Here is a 13,372-nt window from a genome sequence, read left to right on the forward strand (position 1 = left end):
CCTCATTTGTCTTGGGAACTCCCATGGTATTCCTATCACTGTCATATAAGTCCAAGTAAAATGTAAGTAATCAATGCAAGCCAATTTGCAAGATTAAATTTTTAAAAGAGAATTAAGTCCAGCATGTTCTAGAGAAAGAACCATTAAAATGACCTTGGAGTCAGAAGATTCCCTTGCCTTTATTCTTCCTCTTCTTCTGTGATTCCCGTCTCTTTATGCACCACCACTCTTGTGACTGCCATGTCGGGGTGCTGCTCTTTGGCTTCCTTAATTGCCTGTGCCAATGCCTAGCATGGGTAGAAGACATGACTTGGGTTAGCTGAAAAGTGGACAAATTCAGAAAAGAACATTTTAAAAGAACCTATTATTTACATTACTGGACAATATAACTATCCCATTCTGGCATAGACCCCAAGGTCATCAAGGACAGTAAGAATAGTTTTGTCTATTGGTATCTATAGGCATATAAATACACACACACCATCAGTGGGCATCTCTCTGTTGGGAAAAGCCTGAAGAAATCATGGCATAGGAACATGATGGCAATTTATTTGTGCCATAAGAAATGAGGGATTCAGAGAAACAAGAGGAAGATCTGCATGAATTAATAGAGAATAAAGAAAGCAAACAAAGCTAGGAGAACAATGTACAAAAAATGACCACAAAAACTTAAATGAAAACAGTGCTAAATAGGCATCTGAATTTATTATATTGACTGTAATGACTAATCTCAGATCTAGAAAATAATGATGCCCCAGACACACTACTCTCCCCTTGTTAGGGAAGTTATTTAAGAATATGGATAACAGAATCATAAATCTAGAGCTAGGATTTAGTCTAAATCCTTTATTTTACAGATGAAGGAATTGAGGAGAATAAGTGATTTAAATGTCCAAGGTGATATGGCTGGTAAAAAAATCAAGTAGGATTTGACCTCAGGGGTTCAAACTCTAGAACTAATGCTCTAGAGAACACAGTATACTGTGTTCCATGTTGTTCCGGGTTTCAATGTTGTTCTATGTTTGGATGATGTTCCATTCCAGTGTTGTCAAGAAGGAAAGGATATGTTTTAGCTAACATTTTTTTTTGTTTTTTTTACAAGAAGGGTTTTAGTATGGGTATGAATGGTACAAGCTCATTGGAAAATAGCTATAATTGCTTTAAAAAATCTCCACCAAAGGCATTAATAAAACTCTTTTCAGAAGGTCTGACTGGTTTTAAAAGACAACGCATGCTGCTACAATTCTCCAGACTAGAGGCTCATTTCCTCATATGTACAAGAAGGAAAGAAGGGGTTTTGGTGCTCCCTAGTGTTCATGTTAAGTAATGTTTTTTACTTTACCAAAGTACAGTAAACTTCTTTATATTTATTGCCCTTCTTTCCTTCCAGATCCAACTCTCTTTATTGTGTTAATTCAGAAAAGCACAGATAGGCAATTAGGACCAAATAACAGAATGCAAAAGATCTTAGAAATCAATTTAGTTCAATTTCATATGAAAGAAAAAATAAAGGTTGGAAGGATAAAATCCTGCTTTTCTGATTCCCAGCTGTAACTTTTTTCACTGTCACTCTGAGAAAACATTGATAAGCATAAGATTTTTTTATCCATGCATATAAAAAGCATGCTGTCTTGGCAGGCAAGGGGTAAAGGAAAACACAAGGAAGATTTGGGGCATGAGAAGTACCAAAAGTTTTGCTTTCAGAAATCTGATGGTAGAAGTTAGAATTCCCAAAGAGCAAAATTAATGATCTTTCTTGGATTATTGTATCTTAGAAGGAAAACATAGATCCAGAATGTTACACTACACTATGCCCAATACCATATTTTACTTTACTAAGTTTACTGGCAGCTGGAAATGCCAAAAAATTAAGTTTTTACAGAATGATTTGAATTGAGTTATTCTGTATAAAGAGTATTATCTATAAAAAAAATTGTTGGAAAATGTAGACTATGAGAACTGGGAAGAAATTTAAATGTGCTTAAATGTTAGTGCCATCAGTAAAACATGGAAAGTTGGGAGGAGAAAGGAATGGGTTTGGAAAGAAATATAAGTAACAAATAATTAAGGTATTACTATATAAACTGTTTATGCCTTAAAGAACTTGAGAGCCCATCTAGGCACAGAAGTTTTTTTATCTTTTTTGGAGTCTGGTGAAGTTTAAAGACCCTTCCTAAATTTCAGTTGGAGATTAGTGAAAATTGAATTGAAATGAAATTTACAGTACTTTGAGTGATACATCCAAAGATTTATCCTACAATTTGCAACTCGTTTATCCTACATTAAAATATTTATTTATAAATGAATAAAACATATAATTTATAATATATTTAAAAATACAAATACTATATATATATATATATATATATGAAATTTAATGTAGAATGAATGATGTGGGTTTCTCCTATTTGGAAGCAGTTTTGTATTTGTTTATTATTGACTATTGACACCTCCTCAGGTTGTGGAAAAAAGATCTAGGAAAAGAGGTTTAGGATATTATTTGAGATACTATTTGATCTTCCCAATATCAGCAATGAAGGGAAAGTTATCATTCACATTTAATCTTCAACAACTTGGCCATTTAATTATGGCTTTCGAGATGAAAAGAGCACAAAAGAACATGAAATTAAATTTCCTTTAAAAGTCTATGGTACATTATAATTAAGAGATGAAAATTAAATCAGGAGATTTAGTGTTGGGTTGTTTTTTGTTGTTTTTTTTTTTACAAAATTCAGCGATTTTTTTGTACCTAGTTAGTACAGTTACAAAAATAGATTTTGGCTCAATTTTTTAAAGGAAAATATTTTTTAAGCAATTTAAAGTTGTCCAAAAATAAAAAGGATGCTCTTTTAGGTAGTAATATCTCTGCCATACGGTTGTTCAAACAAAGGTTGAATGACTGCTGTAGATAATGTTGCAGAATGAATTTGTCCATTATCAAAGGGAGTTGGACCAAATGATTCTATCAGAAATCCTGAGAGTCTAAGAAATCTTAGGTCCTCCTCACTTGTGTATTTACAATTTCAAAAGGAGATCTAAGTCATCAAATAACAGTGGCAGTACCCCTAAAAACAGTAGTTAATGTCAGTATTTTGTTACATTAAATTCCAAACATTAAAGTTATGTGTATGTACTATTTTGGCATCAACATTTTAGATTTCTATTTATTTGGTCTTAGGATGTGTTTGCAATATATTCAACCTAGATTGGAACTTTTATGTAAACACCAAAAAAGGCAAAAGGAACATAGCTGAAATCATGTCCAAGTTAAAATTCCTGTGGGAAAAGAACTATGTTAAAGATCTAAGGAGTTTGGTTTTATGGGGCAGGAGGGAGAGGGTTGTAAAGAAGCCAACTTCTCCTCGGGGAAATCTCCAAGGGTAGCTCCTTCCCAACTTTATTGTGGAAGAAGACCCAGAACTGGTCTGTGGAACTGGCAAAAACAAAGGGTAGGAATCTGACCTGCTCTCATTTGAGGCCAGGAAGGGCAGGATTCTCACTCAGACTAACCTGAACTGACAGGTTATATAATTAGTTCCATATCCTTCCCAAGGACACATTGTTACAATGGAAAGAATGTCCTCTGGTTACAGTAAAAGATTGCTTTAAAAATGCATCTGTACCCAGTGCTGCTTCCAGTTTTCTCATTGCTCCCTCCAGCCAAATACATGGAATCTGGTTTTCCTTCTCTTCACTCTAAGGAGACAGGCTCAGTCCCTACCCTGCGCTTGTTCTCTGTGACCTTCTGTCACAGTAGCTGATAATGTAGTTCATCACCCTACTTCCTCTTCTTCTGGCTACTCCAAACACAAACTCTTGGCAATTGTCCTCCCTGATTAACTCTTCCATCTCCTCTATTGGCTTCTCTGTAGCTCAAATCTCTACCAAAGGAGCCAATGACAGACTCCTGGATCATATTAGTGGATGAGTCTGACCTTTTTCGCAGGGAGATGGCCATCTCTAGATCCCTCCCAACATTTTCTATATAAAGTTAGAATTCTGCATCCTTCCTCGGGATTTAGGTAAACACAGATTTGTGTGATATAGAGGAAAGACCACTGATTTGGAGCAAGAAGCTCTCACTTCAAATCCAAGATCTACTGCTTACTTCCATGCAATCTTGTCAAATCATTTCAACTCTGTGAGCCTCAGTTTCCTCATTTATAAAATGAAGTTGGATTAGGTGGTCTTTTTCCAGATCTAAAGTCTATCACCAAATACATTGTCCTTTTTACTTTTAGCTCCTTTTTTTCTTACTTATAAAAATCAACAAACATTTATGAAGCATTTACTATGTTTTAGAGCACTGTGCTTCCTTCTTTGAAGAAAGGTGTTTTACCCTTTTATTTTTTGTAACCTCAATGTCCAGTTGCCTTAAACATAGCAGGTGATTTTTTTAAAAACTGCACTGAAGTTAAAATGTTCTTCCAAAATCTAGCCTTGGCCTTCTCTCTTCCCCTTTTCTCTTTACCCTCCTACCTTGGTAATTGCTTCTTCTTTTACAGAGCCAACTATCACATCAGTGCATATTACTCCAAACCGCTAGGTCCAATCTTAATTTCTCTCTCAAACTCAAGGCCTGCCTTTCCAAACACTGAGATCTTTCCACCTTGGAATCTCACAGGTACTTCAAGTTCAATATGTCTGTCACTGATGAAGTTTGTAATCTTCTTAGTACTTCTTCTCCTTCTGATTTCCTTATATCTGTCAATGACACCACCACTCACCCAAGGTTCCAAGGCCATTTACAGGGTTCTTTTTGACTCTTCCCTGTGATATCTATTTAAGGATAATTACCAACATCTGTCTTCAGTTTGTCCCCTTCTCTTTCTTTCTTTTTTTTTTAAACCCTTACCTTCCATCTTAGAATCAATATTGTGTTCTAAGGCAGAAGAGCAGAAAGGGCTAGGCAATGCGGGTTAAGTGACTTGCCCAGGGTCACACAGTTAGGAAGTGTCTAAGGGCCCACTACTACTACCCCGGTTTAGACTACCATTATCACTTAGTGTGGTTACTCTCTCCTACCTGGTTTTCCTAAATCCATAGCTCTGACACAACACTCTTATGCTCAGAACCTTTAGCATCTCCCTATTGCCTTCTGAGTAAAATGTTAATCCCTTATCCTGGCATTCAACATCCTTTGTAACTTGTTAAAACCCTATCTTTTCAGGTTTATTTCATACTACTCCTTCTGGACCATCACCGGTACAAGTCCCATCCTTTCCTGTCTCTGTGCCTTTGAATGCATTGCTCCCTAATTCTAGAATGCAAATCCTCCTTTCCTCCTTTCTACCTTACTCTTACTACTTCATTAAGGTCCAAATCAAATATAACTTTAAACCAGAAATCCTCTCAAAGTCTTCCACAATCTTGTTCTAGCTCTTATCCATTATCCTGGTGCATTTTAAGCTTTAAGCCATCCTCATTCTACACAATCTATGCAAGAATCAAACTGGACTCAAAGGCACCTTGTAATCTCCATCCTCTGCTATCTTTCCTAGTCCTGTTCTTCATGCCTACAATGTCTTCCCCTTTTTTTCTCATTTGTTGAAGCCCTTCCCATTCTGTAAAGATCAGCTCAAATGTCATTTCCTCTACACTTCAAAGATGACTCGATCTGAACAGATGATAATGGCTTTCCCCGTTGGATCTCATATAACACTTTTATTAGGGCTAAATATAAACGTCTTGCACTTCAGTACAGAAACTTAACTTCACAAGCATAGCGTCAAGTGTGACACATCCTGAAAACGATCTGGGGATTTTAGTGGACTTTATAGTCACGAGCTCAATATGAATTAGCAAAGTGACGTGATGGCCAAAAGTGAGAGTAATTCTGGGCTGTATATCAAGAGGGAGCAGCTTCTAGGAATAGTGAGGTGATTGTATCATTATACTCTGACAGCGTAAGACATCATCTGCAGTATTACATTCAGTTCTAGGTGCCGTGGTTTAAGAAGGACACTGATCAACTTTAACGAGGTAAACAGACGATTGGCCAGAGTGACAAAAGGCCCTAGGTTCATATCACACAAGGATCAGAGATGCTTCAGAGGGCATGTTCTAACAGTCTTCAAGTATCTGAAGGGCTATCATGTGGGAAAACGAAGTAGGCTTGTTCTATTTGGTCTCAGGGAGTAAAACCAGGAACAGTTGGAGAAAGTTACAAAGAAGACAATTAGGTTCAATGTAAGGAAAACTTGCCAGCAATTAGAACTATCAAAAAGCAGAAAGGGCCACTTAGAGGGCTGTTGGTTTCTCCCTTCTTGAAAGTCTTAAGAGCAGAGAGGCTGAACAACCACTTCTTGGGTATGTTAGAATGGGCTTCCTTTTGTATATGAACTAGACTAGATGGTAATTAACAGTCCTTCCAAATCTTAAATTGCATTTATGTGCTATATTATGCATTATAGTTCTCTATGTTTGTGCCTTATCCCTTTACTAAAAATATAAACTTCCTGAGCCTAGGAATTGTTTAATCTGAATTTTGTATTTATAGAGTTGCAAATTAAACACTTCTTTGTTGTTAATGCATCTGTGTGTATCTTAGATATATTATATAAAGACATACCCCTACATCTTATCACAAACACATGCTTTCTTTCATAAACCCTAAGTCTTCTTAAAATACCCCAAACACTAAAATATCCTAAAGTCAGCTACTATACTTTAGAACTGGCTTAACTCTGATTCACACCCAATCTCAAACTACAACAGTAAATGATGTATTTACTCTACTTTTCTGTAAAAGAGCGCAAGCATCTTTAAATGTAGCAAATCAAAAATAACACATCTAATATTCTCATCACCTACCTAGTTCCTTCAAATATCTCCAGTTATACCACTTGCTGAAAATCATTTATTTGGCCAGAAACTAATACCAGAATGGAAGTTCAAAATTTTCTCAAGCTCAGTTAAATTAATGTTTCATTTTTCCTATCAAACTACCAAAGATAATGAAGTGTAAAAGATATATCCTGATGGCAAATGAATAATTTTTCAGGAGCATAGAAACCTACCTTTAAAAATATGCCTTTTAAATATAGTACTTGTAACTAAGTAATATCAGCAGCTAATTTCATTTCACTCATTCATTTAATTTATTAGTACCCATCATTAATAGGTTACCATTAATTCTTATAGTACTAGTGACTTACATGGTTTTTGACACATCAATCACAGTCCAACAAACAATGGCCTCACTTGCATAACTATTATCCAATAATACTTTCTCATTAAAATAATGAAGCAAAACCAAATAGGGAGATTCTAATCAATAGTATACTCATTTCACCTTAAAAAACAAAACAATACGATTATGTGCATGACTAACAGTCACCAAAAAGGTAACATAGATTATTTTGGTTTCAAAAGTGCAGGTGTTATGGTAGGGAAAAAAACATTCTATTTGCTATGCCTATTCAATGCTAAACACTACTTTATTTTATATAGAACTGAAATTCTAAATAGTCTAATGAGTGTAATGTGAGAATGAACACTGATAGCTGCCCTTGGGCCAAGCAGAAATTAGGAAAGGCCTAACTCAATGATTCTTAAAACAAAATGTTTTGTTAACTGTATTTTACCTTATGCTTTTTAACTATTATCTTGAGGAGGTGGTCTAACAATCTTTACTGGACTGTGAAAGGGTGGGTGGTCCAAGAATCCTTGGCCTAACAGAAATTAGCCTTGTGCACCTAGAATTTGATTCTATATTCTGGTTATTTGAAAAATGGAACACATGCAAATGTATAGGAATACATAAGAAAAATCCTACCTTTACAAGCTATGAGACTCACCTGGTCATGATCAATATCGGCATCTCCTGTGATAACAATTCGTTTTTCAATTCTTGTTTCAGACACTCCACCTTTTACTGTCTAAAAGTCATAAAAGAAAATAAAGAAGAGTAATCACTAAAATATATTTCTATGTAATCAAAGCTATGAAAATGCCATCTAGTATGGTATTATTAGTCTACTCAACTCTATTAGGAGAATAAGGCTAATGGTGGTTTGTGTTTGAAGTTATTAGAAAGCATTATTTGCACCCCAAAATGGATTAAGTTTCCAAGTGAAGTGGGCCTTAAGATGTACTCATGCAGAATTGGATGAATTATAGTATAAACAGATAAACTAGGCTGCTGTTTTTGTTGTTGCCTTGTCTGTAAAATTTGGCTTGATTAGAAATTTGGTTTAAAAAAAGCATTGGGGTTTGGTTGGGTGTTCAACAAATTAATGGTTCACATAGGTTTTAAAACTATTCATTTATTTTAAATATTTATTAAATGAACTTTATAGTGGCTGTGGATTAACTTATGGATGGAAAACAGTAAAAGGATCAGGGCAGAGGAAAAGACACTCATATAGTCCTATGTCTTAGTAAGTTCACAGGGTATGTTAGGAACTAGGCTCCAGAGATTTTGTTGATCTACTTACTGCAAAACAGTGTGTGATATTTTATGATGGGCAAGAAAACTTAATGTCACATAGCCCTTTTAAAGGCAAACAAACATTCAAGTGTCTGTAAATCTCTGAGTTACCAGATTCCTGAAACCACAAGAGGAAGTGTTTTTAAAGGATTCTGGAGCAAAACTGTCACCAAATGGGATAACAAGAGATCTGAAAGGAAGTTCTTTTTTTAAAAATGGGAGTACTGGCAAATCTGCCCAGGGACAAGGAAGAATGTCTGAGAATATTTTAAAATCTTAAAAATGCTAGCATCACTGATATTGGGAAAAATGAATAGCAGAGTTGAAAAATAAACTCCAGGAAGAAATCTTTATAGTTCATGGTTTTATCAGATGATCACATTGGTAGTAAAATCAGAATGACTTGACCAAAAATACATTACTTAAAACATTTGTTTACAGCAATATTTTCAATCACTGTCTTCCTTAAGATGCTTCATGAAACTAAACGGTGCTTACAAAATCTATGTTGAGACATTTTTTTATCTATACTGTAAACTTAAATAAACTTTTTAATATATTCATCCTCCTACTTCTTCAAGATGACTATATGTAACATAAATGAATTTGCCTTCAAAATTTCAATTCTTAGGTCATGAATTTAAGGTATTTTTACTCTTCTTAGCAATAAGTATCACTTTGAGGCTGTATATTATTAGGAGGGTAGGAAAGGGGGAAGCAAAATTCAAAACAGGCGAATTGTTATGAAAAAAACATCTTTTAGATTCATTTGAATTACAATACCTTGGTGATATGTGTGGTTGTAGTTGTAGACACAGATTCAGAAGTGATGGTTTGTGCAGTCAATAATGTGCCAGCATCACCACCAGCACCTCCATCAATCTTTAGATAGTTTGGGAAAAAATAAAAAGTAATACTTAACTTAGAGAGAATGCTTGTGAAGAAAAGAACCCTCCCCATTGAATAAGTAGCTTTGAGTATATTTTTGTTGCAAACATGTAAGAGTGTCTATAGACATCAATGTGTTGATATATGGTCATTTGCATTGGGTAAAGCCATTGATCAAGAAATTGTCTGGTGGTTGGACTAGATATAGTAAAAGCCAGGTTTACCAAACAAAACTATGGAAGTGATGAAGAAAGGGGAAAACAAGAAGATGAATCAGTAAGAGAATCTAGAAGCAAAGAATTAAAATAGTGACAGGGTGTTGAAGGTTTGGAGGACTAGGCATTCCCAGTCTCAGGTTTCCCCATTTGTAAAACAAGGGGGTGATATCCGAGGTGCCTTCCAATTCTAGGTAAGTAGTTCTAGGGTCCAAGGATACAAAGGCAGGATTTTGGCTGAAAGGTTCAGGAATACCAGAGGCCCACAACACCATCCCACTTGAGAGCTAGTAGAAAGAAACTGCAGAAATCACACAGAAAGGTTTATTAAGTAATCAGGAGAGAATAAAAAGAATCCTTCCATCAGATGGAAGTTAAAAAAAAATAGGCTTCTTAAACAGAGTATAGGCAATGAGTTGATCTCAAATGATAGGTTGTCTAGAACAATAACCAAAAAATAAAACACCAAAAAATAAAAAAACAAGTACAAGACTTGACTCTTAGTTATGTTCTTTGATGGAATTTTGTTCCTGTATCATTATCTCTATACCTATATAATTAACACTATGATAACTTTCACTTAAGTAGGGTACTCAAAATTTCCATCAATGGTAGTTCTCAAATTTTAATCTTGGGATCCCTTTACAAAACATGCTTAACAATTATTGAGGACTGCAAACAGCTTTTGATTATAAGTGTAATTTATCTAGTGATATTATGTTCAAAACTCAAAATTGAAAAAGGAAAAGAATCTTAATAAACAAACAACATCTTAGTATTTTTATGAAAGGAGTTTTGACTTTATGGATCCCCCCCCCAAAGGTCTTAGGGAACCTCCAGGGGTCCACAGATCACACTCTGAAGACCTCTATAGGAGATAGAAAAGCTGCCCACCTTGGGCAGAGGCATGAGTAATGACAAGGAAAGAAAACCAATATGAGTCTAGTAATTGATATCACACTTATTAGTAACCTACATTTTACTAGATTAAATTAATTTTGCTTCAATTCTGGATACTCATAAAAACATTAAAATCAATCCCGGGGAAAAAAGTGATGGGGGCTTAAATTAAAATCCTTTATAAGTGAAATGGATTGAGTATAGAAACACAATGTGTCAAAACAAACTTTTTTTCATGATATAGCTCTTAGGAAAACCAGCTCTCTTCAGTCACCTCCCTTTGTCTCTCTACCTAAAAAGAAGTATCTTCTAAAAACTTAGCTGCTTTATGTTTCTGTAGTGTGTGTTGCTAAAATCAAGTAAAAATTTGTAATATTTTGAAAACTATATATCCAAGAAATGTATATACAATAAGCAATAAACAAGACTATAAAAATTGATATATAATAATTAACTCCCATCTCAAAATTTTAAGACTTCTAATAGAATAAAATCATTATTTCATATGCTTAAAATAGTGATATTCTGAAATACTGACTACTTTCTGCAGATTTGTATCTCCGGAGGGAGGCTTATTTACATTTATTTCTAACATGTCCATGAATACTACTTAAAGAAAAACCAAAAGTTTAAAAACATGTGCTTGGCAACATATGTATATTGCAATATATGATTTCCCACATGGAAAGCTTTGTATACTCTAGCACCAGATTAAAATAAAACAGGTAATGCTTAATAAATGAAATAATATGAAATATAGATAACATTAATGTATGGTTTTCTAAGTCAGTATTTGCCCATCAGGATTTCATTCCTATTTGAGTTTAACACCAATGACATCTCTTCGCTGTCTCATCAAAGGAAAGGTATCAAAAGATACCTCAACCTCAAGGAAATGTAAATCACTAGAAAAAGCAGAGGAAAAATAAGAAAAAATAAGGTATAAAAAATTAAAATACTACCCTCCCTCCTGTGTCACCCCAAATCTTACTGCTTTTATACCTGTGGAGATTCATAAGTGATGGTTTTGGTCTCTGTTTGGACAATTGGGACTTCCTTGGTGGAGATTTCTGTTCTTTGTGAAGCATCAGAAATAGTTACCATCTCTGTTTTTACCACTGGTGGCTGAAGTGGAAAAGGAAGGAAACAATAAATTCTAAAGGTAATTAAGTAAAATTGTTTAATGGAGCTGCCAAAATAGTCATAAGAAACATAGCCACACATGCATTCACACACAAGAAAAAAGAATCAGCAGGGAAGGCATTTAAGCAAGTCATCTTTCCCAATACAGCAAGAATTAAAATAGGAATGAAGGAGAGGGAAAAAAATACGTGGTATGAAATCTCTTGTCTAATCTTCTATACTGAGAATCCACTTCCTCAATCAGGTGGGTGTCAAACTTATTACACTTAGATTCACACCTAAGGTTTAAGCAAGTAATAGCAGAATGCAAGAACCTATGCAGAATGGAATCCATAACAGTTGACTATAGATCTAAAAGTTGACCATTTAGAAATCAATATGGCAGCCATCAAAGATTTCACTACTTGTATCCCAGTTTGTATAAAGGTGAATTCAAGTGCAGATGGTTTGGAGGATCAGGTTGATTTGTATTTGCTCTTTCCTCATGTTCTTCTTATTATTCTCACATACAAAGAATGCAGTGAGGAAAATGTTGCTTTCTTGAGAATTAACCACAGAGTCCTTTGTTTAAAAAAAAAAAAGTCTGTGCTTTCTCAACATCACAACAATTACATTTTAAAAGGGATTGGAAGAAAGATACTCCATCCATTTTGGGTTAGGTATAGCTAGATCCTTCCCCAGAGTGTTTTTAAATGGCCTCATGAGCTGGCATAATTTTAGTCCATTAAGCATGTGTCAGACTCAGTTCTGGATCTGCAGTGCCCATGTAACCTTGAAAGTAAATTAAAATAGCAGCACTATTAATTCATGGAAATCACATTCCCAAAGGTTTATCTGTATTTGTTTAAATGTTCACAACTACATATTACAAGCAAACAATATTAATAATAATAATGCCACAAAATAAAGTCACAGACTTTCAAAATGCATGTTCGTGAAGTAAGAGCATAGCTGAAAAAGTAAAAAGCACACAAGCCCTCATTAAAATGTCAATATACAGTCAATTGGGGATTATATGCCCTAACAAAGGGAAGGTATGCTTATAAGTATCTAAAATATATATATATACATATATATATATATATCTTATTAAAGCTGCTTTTCTGGATGTAGATAGTCTTGAAATCAATATTCCTTTCTAATTCCAAAGCTCTTTGGATCCCTCTAAAGCAAGAGTAATAGAAGTTCAGGAAGTTGAGGGCATTGGGGGGGAGGTAGGGAGGGGAGGGGAACCATTTAATCTTGCTACAAATAATCCAAAATTGACTGTATAACAAAAATTAAGGGTGAGGGAGGGGTCTTTGCTTTCATAGGCTCTCTGGCTGCTCTGCGGGCTGGAAGGAGGTTCTTAGACAAACCATACAATCCACATAATCTTCAAAACACAAACGCCACGCTGACATCCCAAAAGCAAAGCTTTTAAACTGTCAGGAGACACTACCAGAGTATGGCAGTAATAGGAACTGCTGCCCTCCTTAACATTGTTTTCAACTGGATAATTTCTCCCTGGCTCCACTCCACTGATAATGCTGTAGTTGTCTGGGAGATGAAAGAGACAGATCTTACATTAAGCTAAAGACTGAGAAAAGGTTTAGTGTAAAGGCCAAACCCAACAACAAGAACAGGAAAGCACAACCACTCACCCTTTTTGACCACATTTCTCCACATTCAAACAAAGATCAATTTTCTTGTAGAACCAATAAAAAGGGGACATTTAGTGTCAGGAAATAGAGAATAAAAGACGAGATATTAGAACATGCAAAGAAAAATTTGAATGTGAAATAAGAGAAAAAAA

The 13,372-nt window shown here is 34.9% G+C and overlaps 1 protein-coding gene across 28 annotated transcripts in view; it reads right to left on the reverse strand.

Moving 5' to 3' along the window:
- EPB41L2 (erythrocyte membrane protein band 4.1 like 2) overlaps nucleotides 1-13,372 on the reverse strand; it is a 273,323-nt gene that overhangs the window by 17,785 nt on the left and 242,166 nt on the right. For 22 of the 28 annotated variants that reach the window (XM_007484557.3, XM_056818774.1, XM_056818784.1 and 19 more), the window contains 4 exons: nucleotides 11,437-11,559; nucleotides 9,215-9,313; nucleotides 7,800-7,880; nucleotides 154-287 (listed from right to left, as the gene is read on the reverse strand). In XM_007484557.3, the coding sequence (XP_007484619.2) occupies nucleotides 180-287; nucleotides 7,800-7,880; nucleotides 9,215-9,313; nucleotides 11,437-11,559 (411 nt within the window). In that variant the 3' untranslated portion in view covers nucleotides 154-179. The remainder of the gene's footprint in view (nucleotides 1-153; nucleotides 288-7,799; nucleotides 7,881-9,214; nucleotides 9,314-11,436; nucleotides 11,560-13,372) is intronic. The other 6 variants (XM_056818770.1, XM_056818777.1, XM_056818787.1 and 3 more) reach the window with 2 other exon arrangements.

The sequence above is a fragment of the Monodelphis domestica genome, chromosome 2, assembly GCF_027887165.1.
Source record: "Monodelphis domestica isolate mMonDom1 chromosome 2, mMonDom1.pri, whole genome shotgun sequence".
Classification (NCBI taxonomy): domain Eukaryota; kingdom Metazoa; phylum Chordata; class Mammalia; order Didelphimorphia; family Didelphidae; genus Monodelphis; species Monodelphis domestica.